This window comes from Leptinotarsa decemlineata, unplaced genomic scaffold (genome assembly GCF_025532065.1).
Source record: "Leptinotarsa decemlineata unplaced genomic scaffold, Ldec_3_MD MMD2_tig00000505_RagTag_RagTag, whole genome shotgun sequence".
In the NCBI taxonomy this organism is placed as follows: domain Eukaryota; kingdom Metazoa; phylum Arthropoda; class Insecta; order Coleoptera; family Chrysomelidae; genus Leptinotarsa; species Leptinotarsa decemlineata.
Window position 1 is genome coordinate 9402538 of NW_027412549.1, and position 22277 is coordinate 9424814.

The 22277-nt window shown below is 38.8% G+C and overlaps 1 protein-coding gene and 1 long non-coding RNA gene across 4 annotated transcripts in view; one reads left to right on the forward strand and one right to left on the reverse strand.

Annotated features, from left to right (window-relative positions):
• Nucleotides 1-1543, forward strand: part of LOC111515224 (equilibrative nucleoside transporter 3) — a 32415-nt gene extending 30872 nt beyond the window's left edge. For all 3 annotated transcript variants that reach the window (XM_074173887.1, XM_074173888.1, XM_074173889.1), the window contains 3 exons: nt 110-195; nt 834-1033; nt 1343-1543. In XM_074173887.1, coding sequence (XP_074029988.1) covers nt 110-195; nt 834-1033; nt 1343-1451 — 395 coding nt within the window. In that variant the 3' untranslated portion in view covers nt 1452-1543. The remainder of the gene's footprint in view (nt 1-109; nt 196-833; nt 1034-1342) is intronic.
• A 2568-nt stretch (nt 1544-4111) lies between these two features.
• LOC141481764 (uncharacterized) lies at nt 4112-5140 on the reverse strand. The gene is made up of 2 exons (XR_012465157.1): nt 4726-5140; nt 4112-4282 (listed from the first exon to the last, which is right to left on the reverse strand). It is a non-coding gene; the product is annotated as an uncharacterized lncRNA (long non-coding RNA).
• Between the last annotated feature and the right edge of the window lie 17137 nt (nt 5141-22277).

A 22277-nucleotide genomic window follows, 5' to 3' on the forward strand; every position in this document is an offset into this window, starting at 1 on the left:
ACTTGCATCAAGTAACGAGACAGTTTATTCATAATACGAGTATATGACTGAATATTTTGAATATATTTCTTGATCTGGTGGAAATAATCATAATATTATACTTTTTCAGATAAATATTTCACCCCAGTTATTGTTTTTTTGCTATCCGATGTTAGTAGCTTGGTGGGACAGATAATTTCTCTGGGAAGAGTTACGGTAAGGTATTTGACGTGATGAAGGGAGATGGATTAGGTACAGTAATTTCAATGCTCAATAAATGACAGTTTATTGTCGACTGGTAATTTATGGAATGCATTCCAATGAAGCTTTTAGAAATCCCAGAAAGGAAATAACTGTATGATATATGACATTTTGAAAACATGTTAACACAATATAGAGGTCTGTGTTTGAAATTTCAAAGTTGAGGGTGGCCTATGTTGGAGGATACAAATAACATACATGAAATGAAATTAAAAGTTTCTTTAATTTTAATTTTCATCTCTGATACAAAAAAATTACTTCGTTTTTCGTCATTATTTGAGACTTCTCTCTAAAGAAGACCAATATGTCTCAATTTGCCTCGATTTGTCAGAAATCCACATGCATAAATGCGAGTTTGTTTAATAGATTTGCAAAAATTTCGATTCGTTCTTTATAAATTTCGACAGTTGATATTGATCTGAAACAAAAAAGATAGTGAGTCACATATCTTTCAGATTACTCAGATGTAGGGTTTATCAAAAAGCTACATGATTCAAAAACAATTGCCGAAACTAATATTATCGAGAAATTCAAGATATCTAAGCGATCCTTTATTTAACGGATCTTTGTCTATTCTAATATTTATTTTTCAGAGATCCAATTTTACTTTTTGGATGGGTGGAACGGTGATGAGAACGGTCCTTTCGGTGGGAATCATTATTTTTTGCAATGCCAAACCAAGGAGTCACTTACCGGTAGTTTTTGATAAAGATTGGCAGTTTATTCTATTTATTGTTCTATACAATATAAGTGGCGGTTTATTGATAAACGTCGGTTGTCTTAGTGTGCCTGGGTGAGTGTGAAATGTAGAAAAAAGTTTCCCAGCGTTTTTTCTCCCATTTACTCTAAATTGTTTGCTAGTCACTTCCAGTAGGTCGCTATTCAGGAATAAATACAGAAACGAGATCCATTTCTGAATCAGATTTGTAAATCTCAAGAAATGTAACAGAAAATTTCATTTTGACCGAATTAAGTTGAACAATCAGAGTTTAAACAGCAACTGTTTACCGGTGGCTCTTAAATTGAAATCAATTTGGAAATGATCAGATCACGTAAATTTATTCGTATCAAATCACAACTAACTTGTATTTAATTTTTTCAGGCTCTCAGAAGGACAACCAGAAATCGCTCTGAAATTATTGTCTGTTTTCATTTCGGTTACTGCTGCAGCATTTTCTGCCAATGGTGTGTTAATTGTGAAATTGTTATGAAACGTGGTAGGTTTTCGACAAGAAATGCAGATGAGAAATTTGTTACCATTCACTGACATGACATGCATTCAATAAATATCTAATAAAAATAATTGACTACAGTTATTCATTCTGAGTTACGTAGAGTTTTGCGAGTATAGGTACATGCTTTACTTGTTAATTTATGAACTTTCAATACATATCTATCGCAGCCTCACAAACGACAACTTTCAGAAGTCGAAACTTGTGCGAGCTGAGGACTAACGAGGTCTTACCTTTCAACGTGTGATTCCTAACACGGATTGGACGAAAGCAAGTGAAAATCGAGCGTTCAGCCTGGGACTTGAACCATCGACTCACACATCGGCCGATTGACTGAGTGAACAAAGCACCCACGTCGAACCGCCCGGCTACCGACCGATAACGAATTCCACTTCAATATGTAGTCCTGTTCAGAAGTTAGGAAAGGGAAGACTTCTTACGTCCGTAACCTATGATAAGCAGATTGAAGTGGCAACCAAAAATATTATCTATTGCATCAGACTTTTCGCGTGACATAGAACTGAAATAATACAAATGGTATTTAGTCATTTTTAACACTTCAAAACATTCAATATACTATTCCTCGAGCTGCTATAAAACAAGTAAAATTTGAAAAATCCTAAATTAGAATCTAGGAAGTAACTTTACTTTGTCCTACTTTGTAGGACAAAGGACAAATGATATTGTATAGAAATTAATCAAAATATTATCTTAAATGATCCTGAAGTACATGATTGTTCAAGAAGGATATATTAACTAATGTTTGTTGGGGTCTCTAGAAGAAGGAGATGTTCATAGAATTGAAAACAAATGAGAATGCTCCTATAAGAAATACTTTTTGAAAAGCATTGCCAAATTAACTCATAGAATCACTACAGAGAATACATTTGAGTACACCATGGGTTTCGAATATATGACCTGGGGATTTTCTGATTATTCTAACATATACTTATCATTGATGTTCCCAACATCAGTTCAGTAAAAAAACTACTTGTGATGCACTGTTTGGAACCTTTAGTGTAGTAATGAATATTATTGGAGTTTTTTCCCAACACCAAACCATTATTTTAACACCTCGACATGTGTTTCGACCACCAAGTGAACATCTTCAAGAGGAAGATCAAACAAGTTGATATTCTGGACATGAGAATGAGATATAGGAAGGAGAGCGATGAGTCGAGCACTTTTTGACATATAAATAAAATATAGGAAGGGAGAGCTATGGAGGACTCACTTGAAAACAAGGTGCGTTATATTTTCATTTATAAAATTATAGAGATATTCTCAAGACACATATTATAATCGAAATTGAATGTCATGAATCGAAGTAGCAAATGTTGAATCAATGCCTAGCTTTTTTCCACAAAGTAGTACAGTGATAGTCTGCTATGAGTATATAATAGTTGTCTGGAGGAAAAATCAAAAGTTGTTCAAAATGACATTCCCTGTATAATTTGAAAGCAATTCTTCAGAATCGATTGTTTAAAAATCTGTTTAAAATCTGTTTTTCCGTTAATCAGCTGTCGCCCCATACGAACGACAACTCTCAGAAGTTGAGAAACTTGTGCGAGCTAAAGAGTAACGAGGTCTTACCTTTCAACGTGTGATTCCTAACACGGTTGCAGAATCATCCCAGCTTCAACCTGAAAAATTATCTCTATAAAAATATCTGGTCGAGGCAGGAATCGAACCCACGGTCTTCCGATCGTGAGTCGGGCGCATTACCACCGCGGCCAATTCCATAACATTGTATATAGACTTATTATAAAAAACCAATAAAGGATCCAATAAATTGCTTTTTAAATTTGTCTCGTCATTCCATTTGAAATCCAGGACATCGGCTGCGGATGCACATCTTTATCGGTAGTAGGTGGTTGCATATCCTAATGAGGATCTAGAAGTGATTTTGAATTGGGGTGGAAGTAACTAGGTGGAAATCAATATTACAAAAACTCAAGCATTGGTTTTTTTCGACGGATAAATGCCTCCAAAACGAATATAATAATGACAGAACAGGCAATTCCGCTTTCTTCTTCAGACTGTTGGGGGTTGAAATATACACATATGATGATGGTTATTTCAAATTAAACGCTATTAAAATATCAAATGTGATATACCCTTGGATTGTAAATTTATTCCTTATCAATATCTATACCTAATAAAAAAGACAGGTGAGTATTTGAAAAAGTTGATGGTGGACATGTTGACACGAAACGTTTATCGAATATTTATTATTACAACGTTATAGTACACTTCGAATACAATAACATTTTTTTTCCATTTTTTGATATTCTCCGAAATAACAATTCCATTCGGAAAAACGAAAAACAGAAATTTTGGTTTTTCCCGTATAATTCGACAAGGGCAATAGTCATCGTAAATTTTTTTCGACCATTATATTGTTTCCAATGACAGTTACTACCTGTTTTCCATTCAATCATCTTCGTATCTGTTACGGTTTAGAATATAGTAATGTTACCACATGATCAAAGAAACGGCCTTCAATATTATTCAATATACTCTGCAAGTAATTGGTGGATACATACTCACAATACTGATAGTTGCTATCCTTATTGAACTATTCTTTTCTGAAGTGGAAAATTGAAAAAAAAAATAATGGATATGAATAAAGACTCAACTTCAGCTCAATAATCGAATCAATATATTATTTTCAATTAGCAATTATGTTTTACAGGTTCATAGAAGAAAATCCAGCATTTCCAGCCAACGGTGTGTTAGTTATGAAGTTGTTATGATACGTGGAATATTTCGACCAAAAAGGCAGATAACTCATTTGTTACAAAGGAAAACTGAAAAGAAAATAATGGATATAAATAAAGACTCAACTTCAGCTCAATAATCAAATCAATATATTTTTTTAATTAGCAATTATGTTTTTCAGGTTCATAGAAGGAAATCCAGCATTTCCAGCCAACGGTGTGTTAGTTATGAAGTTGTTATGATACGTGGAATATTTCGATCAAGAATGCAGATAACTCTTTTGTTGGAAAGGAATGATATACATTGGAAGGATATCTATCCTCTTTGTTTATTTAAATTCTCGAACTCTCAAAATTTGTAAATTAGAAAGTGGAACTTTGCATTTGTAAAATTCTTATCGACTATAGGCATGTATCTCTGTTGAATATTTCGACAGGATTTTTTGAATTGTCTGAATAGCAAACATATTATCCATTATTTGAACTGAATCTACTACGTTAGGTAAAGGATCTTCTCAAATTAGTAAATTTACCTTTATAACATTTTTTCCTTTAGGAATATATTTTTAAAAATAATTTTAAACCATCACTACCGATGAAAGTCATGACCAATTTGATGATTCACTCATCCTTGATTTGAATATTTTATCAATTATATTTCTAACTCATTTTTGCCAAACTGGGAAAATATTTCAGTAATATTATTTGATCGGTCCATTGATACTGATATCAATTTGATGTCAACATCTCTCCCGAGACTCAAACCCATTTTTTTTTTCGAAACAAAATCGTCTATAACATCAAACGGTTTTTTTAGAAATACTAAATAGCTCGATTCATAATGCGTACACTTTGGAACCGCGTACTTTGAATTTCCAAACAAATCTTATCTAATCATTAAGTGTTTCCACGTCAAATTAACAATAGAAATTTGAAAATATTTCATAACACGTTAGTTAGATAGTACTGTCGGAGTATTCACAAAGTTCAGTATATTGCGATTTATTCCGTCCACCACCATTACCAATATCTTTCATTTTATAGTCTCAATTTGAGATTTTGTAATTAACACCACATATCAATCCATCGTAGCTCCTGAATCTAGAAAACTTAAGAAGAAAATTTCAAATACACTTCGATTCATTAGCAAACGAACTAAAAAGGCTTTCAATTTGAATTTATTGTTATTGTAGCTTCACAAAATGTAACCAAGACTCCTTTGACTGGAGTATCGACAATGTTTGTTTTAATTTTTTTGTATCTATTTTCTAAACAACAAAAATAAAGTATATTTCTGAAGAATATTACATTTCGTAAAATAAGAATATGTCGGCTATTGACCAACTTATTCTCGAATTGATCTTTATATAACGTAGAAGTGGAGTTTTCATAATATTACAAGGAATCAAAGCTGACTTAATACAGAGTTCAATTCTCGAATTAACAATATTTTCATTCATAATAAATGAATTCTACCATACGACGACCTGAAAATCCAGAACTTTGTCAATGATGAAGCTTCTCACAGTGGCTAGTTGTAACGACGTATCATTTGTCCATTCTTTCCTATCAAACTGTTTCTTTCAAATGTATAATCAATTACGTCAGATATCATTGTACATGGTTCATATTCACATTGATTTTCATCATTCGGATAGCTTCAGTAGAAAAAATACGTGTAGGGTTCGACAGTGAGTCAGTGGTACAAAATGAAACTTTATTCCTGACAGGTGACTATGTACAGATCAATAATGACGTTTCGAAAACTAACTCTTTACCAGTTCTCGATTCTTGATGGGAAACTGATTGAAATCGCACAAAATGAAGTAAATGTCAAATTTTTCGAAATCGAATTACAGTTTTTGCATCAATAGTACAGTGGATGTTGAATTTATTTCACTTGGTATGAAATGTTTTCAGCTCAGGTTCCTTTCTCAAGAGAGACGACCATGTAAGATCGAAGTTAATTATGCATGATGCAATATTCTCATTTACGTGCAAAATGATTCAGCCTATAGAAAAAAAGACAAACTGGAAAAATTCCATATCAAGCAATATCAAACATTCCGTGTACTGTGAATGCACATAAACGTGGGCAATCACTGCTAATCATGATTGAACAAGTTCGAGCCAGGCTCCTTGACCCTTTCGGCGTGTGTTTGTCAGAAGGACAAATGGAATGTACTGAGTTTGGTATATCGGCATGAAAGTCCTAAGATATCAGTACTGCCCTTCACGGTATACCCCTACCTGGCTGGGGTGAGTAGATGTAAAGATCGCTCATCCGTTAACGTAGAATATGGGGGCCTCATAACATAGAGTGTGGCGCCTTTTATATCGGAAGGAGTCACAATCTGAAGCATTCTTAACTAACGGATTATCGTTACTTTCCACACTATCGAGAACTCGCCAATGTATTGACTGAATAGACTGCCGAATGGAAGGCAGCTTCAAATCTCTGCAGATGGCGTCATTTTGCCCGAACCACGGAGCATTCACTATTATTCGCATTATCTTATTCTGCAATCCCCCCAGACGAGAAAGACAGGCTTGAACATAATGTTATAAATCGTGAGTTTATTTCATAGGCTCAATTTGGATCTTCCATTGATCAGAATGTACAGGCTTTTGATTCCTTCCTCAATTTTTGCTTTTACGCTATTGAAGTGCGGAGTCCAGGAGAGACTATTACAAGTCTATTAGAAAACAAAGGTACTCTATCTGCGCTCACTTGTTAATCTTTCTTCCAGAGACTCTCACTTACATGGCCGGAGAAGATATCGTTCGTTCCATGGTTATTGCCTGAGTTTCACCTAGGTTCACTCGAATCCTCCAATTGAGGTACCAACAGTTGAAGTTGTCTAATGCACTTCAAATTTAGATGATTCCAAGCTCTCGATCCATGGGAGATGAGAGGAGAGTGGTATCATTAACATACAGAGATAAATTCACACGCTCGGGCCTTGGCAGGTCACTGGTGTAAAGACGGTAAACGTGAGAGAGAGCACGGCCCCCTCTAGCACTCCAGCGAGGATCTACCAGTTGTCAGACCGGGAGCCCTCCACTCTGACTTAAAATTATCTGTCTTCCAAGAAGGACCCAATCCATCGAATGAGGCCCCGAGAGAGGTCGAACGCAGGTAGTTTGTACAGAATGGCCTTCGAGATGTTCAACAAAACAATATTCACTTTTTCGTTTGTATTCAGTTCTTGGATGGTGTTTTCGACCAGCTTAGAGCCTGTAATTCAGTGGATTGTTCCCTCCAGAAGTTCCCTCCGGAATGTTTCGTGGAACAAAAAATTTCGGTCGGGAACTTTTTCGTTGAGAGTTTGCAGAACAACTCTTTCAGTCAGCTGAGCCGCCGAAGACACAGCCTGATCGGGCGATAGTTTTGTGGGAACAGCAGGTTCTGATCCTGCTTTGGGATTATGACGACGATCGCATGCCTCCACCTACTGTCGAGTCGGCTTCCGGAGATTTCCTAGCCTTCGAAGCCGTGATGGACGTTGCCGTCGTCATCTTCCCTGAGGATGAACCCGATCTTTCAACAGAATATCGCGGTCGATGTCATCGTTATCGTTGACATTGAGCTGGAACTGACGTTCTGTCGTATCGACAAAGGCCACCGCTTTGTTGGCGGGGGAGTAGTACCCTCCGCGCTTTCCTCGAATGGGTGACGGAGCATTCTTCTTTCAGTCTCAAAGGATTCCAACATCTCCTCCCATCTTTCGTTTCAATAGTTAACGATAGTCTGTTTTATTTGAGTGGCCATTCTGCTAGCCACAACTTTATCAATTGGAAAGGAGGTCCGTTGATGGAGCCGTCTGAGACGGTTCCTCTCACGTATTGGGGATTTAATCTGCGGCAGAAACTCGTTATAGCTCTTCAGCGAAAGCTCTTCCCTAGAGGGGGTCGCTCGGATTGCATTATCGAATGCACCGGAAGATCGAAGTGTTCAGTTGCCACGTCGCCAAAGCTGGTAATCCTTAGTCTCAAAGGATTCTAACAGCTCCTCCCATCTTTCGTTTCGATAGTTAACGATAGTCTGTTTCATTTGAGTGGCCATTCTGCTAGCCACAACTTTATCTTTTGGAAAGAAGGTCCATTGATGAAGCGGTCTGAGAAGGTTTCTCTCACGTATTGAGGATTTAATCTGTGGTAGAAACTCGTTATAGCTCTTCAGCGGAAGCTCTTCCCTAGAAGTGGTCACTCGGAATGCATTATCGAATGCACTGGATGATCGAAGTGTTCAGTTGCCACGTCGTGTTCGTCGGAAGAGTGAAATGCCTCAGGAGGGTATGCATCTCTCCGAGATGGGCTGTGAAGGCATCCAAATCCGTCGATGATCTCACGCAATAATCCCAAGAAGAAAGATCATCACCCAGTAACAAGATGACCGTATCATGATCGGAATCCATTTCCAACAGAACATAGAGTTAGCTGATCAGACAGACGGTTTTGGAAAGCGCAATGTATAAAATATCAGGTCTAGTAAGGCCACGATAGTACATGGGCTCATCCGGGCCCAACTCTAGATAGCGCATAGATCGCTTGGCCGTTACGATTAGTGGCTCTATTCCATTGTTGGTGCTTGGTTTCAAAGTCATCAGCAGCAATTGTCGAAATGTTGTTTTCCATCAGCAGATCATCCAGTGATTCAGGGAGTAAACGATTAGTCGGAGGGTTGTAAACCGAGATTAGTTTATGACAACATCTGCTCAGTCGAATTTCGACAGACGAACAAATTTTTCGTCTGATTTAATGCAGAACAGATGTCTGAAACCTCCTGTGTTCATCCTCCTCCTGTCAGTTTCATCCATTTGCCCTTCTGACGAACAACTTTTTTTACTGAAGGATGTTCCATTTGCCTGAGAGGGGCAGGAGAAATAGGTTTTTTGTCCTGAGTAGTTGTAACAGTGCTTCCACAAACGTTTGAAACACTATCATTTGACATATTTTGATTAGCGTCCATTTTCTCATTTTCGTGATTTTGGGTTATAGGGCGATTCGTGATCTTGGATGTCGAGTAGTAGTTCCTGGCCTCATCTCTGACATTGTCGAGGACGGCCTTCTGTTGTAGCTTTTTAGACCTAGCCTTTTTAGGTTTTTCTCTACGAATCCAGTCGTCTACTTTACGATTGGACACGTCAGACAGCGGAGGAGTATCTCCACTGATGCGCTGTTTTTTTGGCACACAGGAGGTGAAGGAAAGTTCGCTGAAGGTGGAGCAGTAGACACACACGTCTTGTTTCCGAACTGTCAACGAGTGACAGCCGGCTCCAGAATCTGGCACTGTATTGTCATGCAGATCTGCCCGATTCAGGCAGAAGTAATATATCAGTTGGCATACAATTCTAACTATTTCAACTGTGTTCAATATTGTAGTACATTTCCAATCTATCTCGTAGGGTTCAGCCAGCGTTTGCAAAGTAAGCGCAAAAAATGTGTTCATTTACGACATCACGTTAGGAAACTCTAATTATAAGTGTTTCTCCACTATATTATGCATGTTATATACATACAAACCTTCCTTTTAAATCTCTCTACCTATCGAAAATATATCTATCAAAATCCGTTGCATAGTTTGAAGATCTCAGCATACATAGAGACAGACAGCGGGAAGCCACTTTGTTTCATACTATGTATTGATTATAGTTCAGATACGTTAGCTGTCAAACTGACATACAGAATATTTTTCGCTGCGATAATTTTGAAGTTTTTTCCACAAATACGACTATTTTTGGTGTATGATCAGCCATTCACCAGTATTTACATATCTCCTATTAGTAAGTGCGTTGGTTGTAGTGCGCAAAGACCCTCCAAACTTCTGGTGAGTGCGTTCAAACTATCACGGAACTGTTCATCGCCTACCCTTGTAGTCCAGTCATTATACTAAGTTCACCTCGGAATTCGAGATACTCAGCTGTAAGTCTGTGAATACTTTCATATTGACACCCTAAAAGTTGTCTCAAAACCTACATATGGTAAGGTGTAAGCAACTATTAAATTTCAAGGTCAAAGGTCACAAAAATCGGTTTTTTGCGCTTTTTTTTTTTGGGAATATCTCATTTCCTATGGGTTTTTTGCTATTTGTATTTATCATCAATATTGTAGAATACAAAAGTCTCTACAAATTTTGTTTGAAAAAATTTTTCATACGGTGAACCGTTTTCGAGATAGAGGGCGGAGAGCACGCGGTCACAGCATCACTTCAGGTCAACCGGTGCCTCCGGTCGAAAACGCGCCATATATAGTTGATGAACTATCGATAAATCAATGATTATGAATATTTGTCAATTTTTATCAACTATTATATTATATTTTATCATTTTTTTCCTAACTTATCCACTTTTTATTCAGTAATAATTTATTTAACAACACTTATCTGCCCATGTAATTGCAGAATTGTTAATGGAAATATAGGAATTATATTTGAATTTTAACCTAATTAATATTTATAACTTCTTACATGATGAAAAGAAAAACAAATAAATTATGAATTAATCTTTTTATTAAAAAATATCATTGAATACATTTATTTTTATTGAAAGTAAAGAAATGGAATAAAGCGTACAAAAACTACAATTTATAATTTTAATCATCTTCTTCCTCTTCATCGTCGTCTTCTGGCTGCTGGTAAATTTCAAACTGGTCTTCATTATCGTCTTCAACGACATTTGTCTCAAGTTCTTCCATGATATCGGGGTCAAAGGTTCCATCTTCGTTAATGTCGCTCTGATATGGTAGAGCATTGAGACAAGCTTGCCCATTACATTGGCCACAAGCTAAAGAGCATTGCAAGCCCGCTTTCCTGCATCCGCATCGCGAACCACAACCACTCTTGCAGTTGCAGAAAATTGTATTTAGCAAATCCTCTGGAGCAGGTAGTAAAATTGTCATGATAGGCTCCAGAAAATCGTTCCCCATTGCCCAACCACATACCTGGGGTTCCAAATCATGTCCTAACCAAGTTTGAACTTGATAATATACACGGTTGAAATGTTGATGAGCAGCTGCACTTGTTGGTGGAATATTTGAAAGCTGCACAGGTCTATTAAGTTTTGTAGACTTGACGTAATGCATATAACGAAGATGATCGAGACTTTTCACAGATTTCGGAGCATTATAGACTGCCAATAAGGTTTGAGTTCCACTCTCTAATAATCTCTGGGCCGAACAATTTTCTTCTTTAAATGCTGCAGCTAGTTCATCCAAATTTGTCAGTTTCTCAAAAACTTTTAAAAATGATTTTTCTCCCTTTTTTAAAAGCGCAGAAGTTGTGTCACAGCCACTTAATGCGTGCAGAAATAAAATATGGTTTTTAGAATGAGGATAATTATCAAAACTTTTATTCGAGTATATCTCCGTTTTTACATTACCTTTCCCAACTTTTTTAAAGAAAATTTCTTGTTCGTAAGACTGTGTACGCCCAATTAAAATGACAAGTAAATCAATATCTTGTCCTATTATAACTGCAGTTTTTTTAGACTTTGATTCTTCAATTGCAGTTTCAACAATAAGAACATCCGCATCATCTCTGGCTTGTTTAGTAGTAATCTTTGATAAGAATTTTTCTTGAGTAACTGGTACAACCATTGTTTCATCGAAACAAACTTCATACGTTTTTGAAAGTGCAGCAGGTCTTCTCTGCTGCTCCATAGCTTTTACGTTCTTACTGTAGTCTGAATATCCGTCAAATACAACAATTTTTTTGGAACTGTAATGCTTCTGTAAATAATTCATGTATTTATCAAAAATAATAGAAGAAGTATCTTCTCTGCTCCATACAACATGATGAAGAAGAAATCCGCCATCAATAATGAACGTCACATTATTTTCATTGAGAACAAAATCAATTTGGCTCATGTTGTCATACAATGACGATTTTGTTGTTGTGTTCTCATGCCATCATCATCAAAAAAGCTGTTGGATACACGGACTCAATTCATATTGAAGATATTCTTCAAGATTACTTTCAAATTGTTTGCTGACAGTAATTCTTTGGAAGAGTAATAATGGATCCACTGCAACTTTACAATCATTTATTTTTACAGATTTGTTAACATTGGAAAGCAGCATTACTTTTTCGGAGCGTTTAAACTTCATTTTAATAAATGATAAGTCGGTGATCTTCTTCATAGACTCTAATCCAATTTCGTAAGCTCTGTGGCAGTTAATTTGCTCATTTCCAACAATTCCAGAAGCTATCGATATTAACTGCGTAGTATTTGGAAAAGGATCATGGAGTTTAAACCAATCAAATAGTATATTTACGTCAGCATTGTCTTTTTTCACTCTTGAGTCTCTGGAATCTACATGATGCTCGGTCGACTCCAAGGAGATATTACAGAACTTCTCCATTTCCTCACAAATAGTATTTGTGGCGTACATAGCATATACCCATTTACACAAATGAAGAAAATGATAAAATATAATATAATAGTTAATGAAAATTGACAAATATTTATAATCATTGATTAATCGATAGTTCATCAACTATATATGGCGTGTTTTCGACCGGAGGCACCGGTTGACCTGAAGTGATGCTGTGACCGCGCTCTCCGCCCTCTATCTCGAAAACGGTTCACCGTATAAAAAATTTTTCGAAACAAAATTTGTAGAGGATTTTGTATTCTACAATATTGATAATGAATACAAATAGCAAAAAACCCATAGGAAATGTGATATTTCCAAAAAAAGCGCAAAAAACCGATTTTTGTGACCTTTGACCTTGAAATTCAATAGTTGCTTACACCCTACCATATGTAGGTTTTGAGACAACTTTAAGGGTGTCAATATACAAGTATTTACAGACTTACAGGTATCTCGAATTCCGAGATTCTTACCTAATTTAAGCTTAAATGACTGGATTATTGGGATATCAAAGGGTGTGAGTTTTTCGACAGCAGTATGGAGGAACTACTTGACAGCCTGATGGCCAGGGACAAGGGTAAAGTAATTACCTTCATGGGTTTATTGCTTGATCGCCTGGGCCTGAGTCCATCAGAACTGCTAGGAGGCAGCCCCGTGGCGGCAGTTCGGGAGCCCTCTGGCCCTCTACCAGGGGCCAGAGGAGCCCTCTACCAGGAGCTTCTCGAGCGTCCGTGACGGAAAGTATCCTCCAGAGATACTCCCGTCGGCACCACCCTCTCTGCTCAGTCTGAGACAAACAACGACAATACGATCAAGCCTCAAGAACCGGCCAACAAAAAGCGTCGCCTTCCAGAAAAGTTTCATCCTCTTCCATCCAAACCAGTCGCTCCAGCAAACAAAAATATCGACAACAAGCCCAAAAAAGTGGCTAAAAAATGTCAAAGCTCCGGGACGAAGCCAAGGACAACAATTCAGAGTCAGAACTCTCAGCAACAGAGTCTTTCGTCGAAGGTGACCATGAAATGTTGGTTGACGACAATAGGTCTGAAAAATCGATTTCGATTTCGATTTCGGGGTGGCCCAAAACAGCCATCCCGAAATCTAAATCAGGTTGAAAACCCCAACGATCAGGGAACTAACTTCCTTCTCCCTCCGCGTCCTGAGGTGTCCCAAAGCACCAGAAAAACACGCGTTCCCCCAATTGTCGTTCGCCAGAAGGACAAGTGGGTTCAATTCACAAAGCTGGCTGCCTTCCATAAGGTAAACTTTACCAAGGCAGTGAACATGGCTGACGGCATCAAGGTTCAGCCTTCTTCGGCCGAGGACTACAGGAGTATGTCCAAACTATTGGTGAGGAAAAAAATTCTGCACCACACGTATACCTTACCTGAAGACAGGCAAATCAGAGCCGTCTTCAGAGGAGTCCCGGAACATCTGGAGACCGCTGACATCGAGGAAGCCTTGGTTGAAAATGGTTTCCAACCATCATCCGTCACCAGGATAATGCGAGGAAATCGACCGCTCCCCCTGGTTTTGGTTCCAGTGAACCAAAATCAGAAGCATATTTATGACATCCGGGATCTCCTTAACGTTAAAGTTAAGGTTGAGTCCCAACACCAAAAAAAACTGGTAGAGCAATGTCACTGATGTCAGCGGTTCGAGCATAGCCAACGGAACTGCCTAGCTATTCCCATTTGCGTCAAATGAGCCGGCAGACACCTTTCAGGTGAGTGCAAGAAGCCACGAGCAGATCCGCCCGAGTGCAATAATGGCAAGGGTATGCATACTGCAAACTACCGCGGTTGTCCTGAGTTCCCCAGGGTTCGCTGGAAGACCAAAGTAGCTTCAAATGCCCCCCGAAGTGCACCCACACCTGGAAAGTATCCTGTCGAAGCATCTGGCACACGCCGGGAATGAGCTACGCAGGAGCGGCCAAGAGCGGTGAAACCTCCGCCAGGCCGACCGAGGCGCCCAGTAGTCCCCGCCCGTCGAAAGTTAGTGACATCTGTTCCGCTCTGGACCAGATGAAGAAACTCTTCATTCAGTTTCCCGTACTCGAGAAGATGTTTACGGTGAACACCAACGTGCTAACTGGAACCTATTAATGACTAAACAACCAACATTGCCTAGTTCTCTTAAGGTTGTATTCTGGAATGCCAACAGTATTTCAAACAAGAAATTAGATTTTGAGAATTTTCTTATACAACAAAACATCGATGTTGCACTGATGCAGGAAACTCACCTGCACAATGAACCTTTCGGTATTCCAAACTACTGTTTTCACCACAGAGAACGCGTTGGACGTGCTGGAGAAGGAGTTGGCATTTTTGTCAAACATAATCTTCCTCACGTACAATTCGGCATTGACTCGGATCAGTTACATGGCACGGAAGCCGTGGGCGTTGAGCTCCAATTGAGAAGCGGTCGTCATAGACTAATCTCAGTTCACAACCCTCCGCGGAATCGTCAACTCCAAGAATCACTGGATGAACTGCTGATGTCGACAAATACCCCCACAATTGCTGCTGGTGACTTCAACGTCAAGCACAATCTGTGGAGCAGACTCACCAATGCGAACGGCCGAGCGGTCCATGCGCATGCTGACAGGAATGAGTATCGAGTGATAGGTCCAGACGAGCCCACGTTCTACCGTGTGGATTTAGAGCTTGACGTGATTGATATCGCACTGCTCAGGAACGTCTCCATGTCCTGCGAAGTGTACACTTTGTCGGAACTTGACTCAGATCATAATCCAGTCATCCTGATGCTGGGTGATGATCCCCCTTCCCATGAGTATCGCAAGAGATCATCCACGGATTGGAAAGCCTTCAAGGCTCACCTAGTGGAGACACGAACAGACCGTGAGGCGCTTCAAACTCGCAACGGTCTCGACGCGGCAGTGGAAGATTTCGAATTGTCTGTGAACAACGCTTTCCGCGCAGCCACAACCAGGACAGAGTGTCCTCTGCGGAGCTACAATGAGTTTCCTCCCAGGATAAAGAACCTCATCCGGAGAGAAATCGCCTCAGACGAGTTTATCAGCGGACTCTCTAGAGAGGTGGAGCGAGTGTTTGGAATCGCTAAAACCTGGGGATGGCGAGCTCTGGCGAGTCATCCGCAGGCTCGAGGAGAGGAAAACCGCTCCCTCCCCTCTTCACGGACAGCGTGGCATCTGCTACTCCCCCGCCGAGAAGGCGTTGGCCTTTGCAGACACAATGGAGAGTCAGTTTCGACTTAACGTTGATCCGGATGATGATATTGACCGTGATATCCAGCTGGAACACCGGGTTTGGTGCATCCTTAGGGAAAATGATGACGACGTGATCCGTCCAGCTTCAGAGGAAGAAGTGAAGGGATACATAAGGGGCTCCAAACCCGAGAAGGCTTCGGGAATTGATTCAATCAACAGCAGGTTGTTGAAGCAGCTCCCGGAGAACTTCATCAGATACCTGCTGGACATTATCAACAGCTCAATCACTCTCAGATACTTTCTTCGAAGATGGAAGCATGCCGTAGTTGTCATGATTCCGAAACAGGGCCAGAACCTGCTGTTTCCGCAGAATAATCGTCTGATTAGTCTGCTTTGCTCAACGGCTAAGTTGTGCTGCAAAGGCTAACAGAAGAAGTTGAAGACCGAAATGTTCTACCTGACGAAAAATTCGGCTTCAGGATGGCACACTCCACCGAGCTGCAGGCCCTGAGACTGGTCGCAAACTCCATCTCAGGGTTGAAGAACAGGAAGACAGTCCATCTCCTGGATATTTCGAAAGCATTCGACCGAGTCTGGCACGAAGGCTTGCTACACAAAATGCTTGATTTCGATCTGCCTCGGGGTCTGGTCCGGTGGATTAGGTCCTTTCTGAAAGGCAGTGCCTCGGGGAGCTGTGCTGTCTCCACTACTGTACAGCCTTTACGTGAACGACCTTCCGAGGTTTGATCACATGAAGGTTTCCCTTTACACCGATGATACGGCTCTCCTCGCTTCTTCCATGGGTCGGGCGTTGGGGGTTGTCTACATGCAACGCGCATTGGATACCTCGAACGCTAGTACCTTGACTGGAATGATAGGCGATAGACTTGGGGAGACGTAAAGTTTCTCCAGATACAAGGGTCACGATTTCAGGCAAGGAGATCGAATGGCAAACGCGAGTCAAGTACCTAGGTCTTTGGGTAGACCGCCGACTCACCTGGGCAAATCACATTGATTATATCAAGAGCAAAGTGCAGATGAGGATAGCTAAACTCTATCCTCTGGTCAATAGAAATTCAAAACTCAATCTTAAAAATAAGATTTTACTATACAACACGATGTTCATGCCTGTCATTATGTATGCTTCAGGTGCTTGGGGGCAAACCGTCCCATCAAACCTCTCCATTTTGGAAAGGTTGTAAAATAAACTTCTCAGGATGCTGGTGAATGCTTCATGGTTCGTGCGGAATGAAGCCATCAGCAGAGATTTGAAGCTGTTAACTATACGGCAGTCCATTTTCTCGAGGATTCAGAGAATTTTGGAATCAGCGGAAACTCATAATAACCCATTAGTTAGGAAAGCTGTAGATTACACTATAGATGACCTCACTCGATTCAGAAGGCCCCGTTGCTCGGTTGAGTGAAGGCCCCACGACGTCTGTTGAAATGAACTGTTTGTTCATCAAATACCCCAGTCAGGAAGGGGTACACAAGGCCAGAGCAGCATAGAGGTCATTGACCTTTATGTCGCCACCAAAATACCTTACGTTATGAACCATTCGTCCTCCTGACGAATCTCAGTTGAAAGGGTAAGGGAAAAAATTTCCAAGCTGATGAAAATGAAGATGACTATGATATGTATTGATTATTGTGTATTTGACATTTAATTTATTTTCATTAGCATTCAAAAAAGGAAACAGAAGAAGTTTTCGATACGTCATTGAAAGGGAGTATTTAATAATCGAAAATTTTATTTTATTATTTTTGTTTATTGATTTACGAAGGTGAAACTTGAGAAATTGGGGAAATATCTATGAATTTAATTTAAACGCAACAACATTTCTGGGTAGATTCAGTGATATGCCTTTCCTATTCGAATAACTTTCAAAAGATTTTCATTTCAGAAGAATGAATTGGTCAACACTATTGAGGTATGGAATTGAGTGCTCCTTTACACAGGTCATCGCTGTTCAGGAATGGAGCAGAATGATCCATCACATTTTTAATAACATACCAAGAAAAAAGCTTCAAATAAAGAAGTTCCTTTGACACTATATCATTCGCCGCTATTATTTTTCAATTCATCCTTTAATTTGTTGTGAATAAAAAAGCACCGATTACCAAGTATTAACAATGAACGTGTATAGGCTTTCACGTGTGCGGTCAATGTTTTGGTTGATTTCCGGGTTTTGCTGTGGTCTTCTTTGGTTATAACCTCCAAAAGTTTCAACTGCAACTGTGGCAGTCTTCTTCAGTGACGTGGTCAAAGTACTCTTCTTGTCGCATCAACTGCTTCAGTTGGTCAAGGCAAAATCTGGAAATCAACCAAAACAGTTTACTAACTATGAGTTAACAAAATTCATGACTTTCTTTGGTGTCATCGGTATAATCAGTATTGATTCACGTTATTCTTTCAGCAACTGATAAATGTAGGTATATTTTTGATGTTTATTTGAAGGTGATTGACAATGTTTCGTGATGAATTTCACTAGTTCGGACTTCCATTGTCTACTATATAAAATGATTTGAAATCCTTGAAACAAGTAAAAAAGAATAATTAAAAAAGAATAGTTAATATAATTGTTATTTTCAATTATTCTTTTTTAATTATTCTTTTTTACTTGTTTCAGGGATTTCAAATCATTTTATATAGTAGACAATGGAAGTCCGAACTAGTGAAATTTATATTTTTGATTATCACTGGTATTTGATCATTACAATGGGAGTATGTTATGTCCCATTCCAGAAGATTAGTTAGACTATTTTCATTGGTTAGTATGACATATTGTGGTACTGTCCAGTTCTAGATATATCACGTTTGATGTGGAATATGTGAGTATTGAAGAGAGAAAGCTTGTTTATCCACTTCTTCGAAAAATTCATTTAAATGTTCCGAGTAAATGAAACTACACACCTCCCAGAATTTGTTGTTTCATTTTCGATGCCCAGAAATTTTCAATTTGTTCACCAAGTGATAAATGGGTGCAAACTGAAATTCAGTAGAATTGAATAAATTTATTTTTACTATAATACTCGAAAATCTCGAAACAAGTTTCAATGCGACAAATATTGAAAAATGCATCCTCTCCCACTTCCACGTTTGCAGATCTATTGTGATGCTTCTTGATTATCAGAGATCTTCATCTGACTTCATCTCTTCATATAGTTTATAGCTTCATTTCAACATCTCTGCATGGAGTTTCTTCCACCAAGCCAATAATACTCAAATAGTTCATGAGCTGATAATGCCTATACAGTAGACCTACCACTTCCCTCACAACTTTGCGGTTGTAGTTCAGCGCAGGTCTTCCAAGAATTTGGGCAAGGGTTTCTTCATGAATTTTTTCGCCTGTCTTATTTTTGGAAGCTTGTTTCATCAATTTAGCAATTAGCTTGCATCCATCAATTGACAGATGTCTTTATACTTGTCTTCGCCAGCCCAGACGTACCATGGCACGCGGAGGGTAGCATTATATGCATCTCCCTGAATATCCACCAGTATGCTTATCTAATCGGCAAATCGACAGATTAGGCATCAATTTAGCAACGATTTAGCATCGTTGACGTTGCTGTATTTCTTGATATTGAAGGAGCATTCGACAATGTACTATGTGAATCTATAGGATTGTCCCTGGTTAGGAAGGGTATAGAATCGATCATAACTGGCTGGATCTATGCCATGCTAGTAAACAGAACTGCAACTACGACTCTTGAAGGCGAGGCAATTAGGTTCAGGGTCACCAGGGGCTGCTCTCAAGGAGGGGTACTATCTCCCCTTCTGTGGTCGCTCCTGATGGTCTGCTCGATGCCCTCAACAGAAGAAAAGTTGATCTGCAAGCTTAAACAGATGACCTTGTCATCCCGACAGGGTCCACGTTGTGAAGAGTAGCTTGTTATATCTTCCAAAGCGCGTTGGACGTTGTTCACAGTTGGTGCCTGAGGTAGCAGATGTCTGTCAACCCCAGCAAAACTGTGTTAATCCCCTTCACCAAGAGGAGAAAATTGGACGGCCTAACGCCACTTTCACTCAATGGTGAGGTCATTCCATTTGGAACGGAGGTGAAATAATTTGGCATTATCTTTGATGAAAGACTCACCTGAAACGTTCACTTGGTAAAAGTTTTACACAAAGCCAGACTGTCTCTATGGACATGTCGAAGGATTTGTGATAAAATTTGGGGTTAAGGTCCCAAACAAATCCACTGGATACATGTGACGATAGTCAGACCAAAGATCAGTTATGATGCAATTGTCTGGTGGCCGAAAGCTTTACAGAAAACGGCCCAAGCGAAGCTCTCTGGCTCACAGAGATAGGCTCGTCTGACTATCAATGGTGCCATCAGCGGCCATGGAGATCTTTCTAGATCTACCTCCTCTCCACATTTTTCTGGAAAGAGAGGCTGGATGGACTGCTTACAGACTTGTGCACATTACCAATTGCACAAATCAGTTTAATGCAGAGTACAACAGACTGTTGGTTAACACTGGAAGTCACAGCATTCGGGAAATGACCTTCGAATCCATGCCTCCGACTGTCAACTACGAACTGCCTTATAAAGTACCATTCCCGAGTAGAGAGAACTGGATCCTCCAGAAAAAGAAAATATTAAGGGCAGAAAGTTGTTGGTTCACAGATGGATCAAAAACGCCTTTCGGCTCTGGAACAGGTGTTTTCAGTCGCAGACCCAGGACAGAGATATCTACCTGCCTAGGAACTTATGCGACTGTATTTCAAGCGGAAATTTACGCTATTGAATTGTGTGTGGAGAGATTGAATAGATTCAACCTCTCACACAAGTCAATAAAGATATTCTCGGACAGTCAAGCGACGTTGGTAGCTCTTGGCTCCTACATAGCAACGTCTAAATTGGTAGCAAATTGCGATAGGAAACGATAGAAAGACTTAACAGATTGTCTCTGGTCTAGATTCCTGACCTTACTGGCCTGGAATGCAACGAAGCTGCTGACTCCCTTGCAAAAGAGGGTGCTGCTAGCAGCTTCATCGGACCAGAACTTGTCAGAACAAGAAGATTTATGGACTTCTGGCAGTAGTTTATTCACCTTCTGAAGCTTAATATCAAACAGATGTTGGACTATAGTAGGGATGAACAACGATGTCTAACAGGCAGTCTTACAGGTGACTGTCATTTGAGGAGAAGGAGAAATATTTTTCATACATTTGCTAAATTGGATTCTGAACTATTTACATAGAACCAAAATAGACTGTTGTCATTTTCAACGCGAATGTTCAAAATATGTGACAATTTTCATAGGAATTCCAAGGGGATCCTTCTGATAAGATCTATATAATTTCTATATATTATTTTTACAACATGACACCTGCAGTATGAACTGTCAATAATGAAAAGGCTCACTGCCATTTCTTCATGCAATATGGAAGTTTTTTGAGAATTAATAAAGTATATAATTTTCTTATTGATTCGGCTGTTACTTGATGAAGATCCATAGTAATTTCAAAAACTATACCTGACGATTTGATCTCCACAAACTTTATTTGAAAAATATATATCACAACAACATTAGCTTGAAAAAGCTAATGTTTCAATGTTTTATTCGATGTTTTAGCGAAACATGTTGATATATATTTTTCAAATAAAGTTTGTGGAGATCAAATCGTCAGGTGTAGTTTTAAAATAAAATATATAATTGTTGAAAAATGATCAAAAACAATATATGTTAAATTTAAGGAACCAGTAAAATCTATCATGTTTATGTTCATGACTCAGTAGATAAAAGAACAGATCGTATTGTCAGACTCACGCTTATTGGTGATTGATTATGATATTTGAAGTGTTATTTCAGCTTGAAATAATTTCAGATAATATGTAAATATAACTTTTCGATGAAGTGAGTAGGTATTGCATACTGAAAGCGAAACCTAAATCTTTTCATCTAAGGGTTGATGACTTCCGTTCCGGTAATGAACTGTTCCCTCAATTGATACTCAATATGTTTCTTGATTCTTGTTTTTGACACTGATTTTTGGTTAAGTTTCCAAAGAACTATCGTTTTTCATTTTCAAGTACCTCATTCTCGAATGAAGCTATCATGAAAATATATCTGATTATACATTATAAATACAAATTTAATTTTATTTGTTAGAATATAAAACAAAATTGAAACCTCCGGCGTAAATAGTTTCCAAAAACGAGCACTTTTACCAGTTACCAGAAATTCAAAACTCTCTTTGAAAAAAGTTTCACTATCCAAGCAGGCATTTCACCCAATATGTGGAACATGTTGAAAAAGTCAACTTGGTGAAACACGCGTCGAGAAAAGCATTGGAGTTCTGTTGACTGGGAAAAGTGCTTGTTTTTGGATTTTCTTTGTTTTTCATTCTTTCTAGACATAGTTTTTTTCATTTTTCAACAACCGAAACTTCTTTCAGAACTTTTTCTATCAAAGTTATTTATGGTTGAATTGATCAGTCTGCAGTCTACTACGAGGGCACATCTAGAATATTGTCTCAGATGGGAGAAAGCTGACCTCAGGATATAAGAA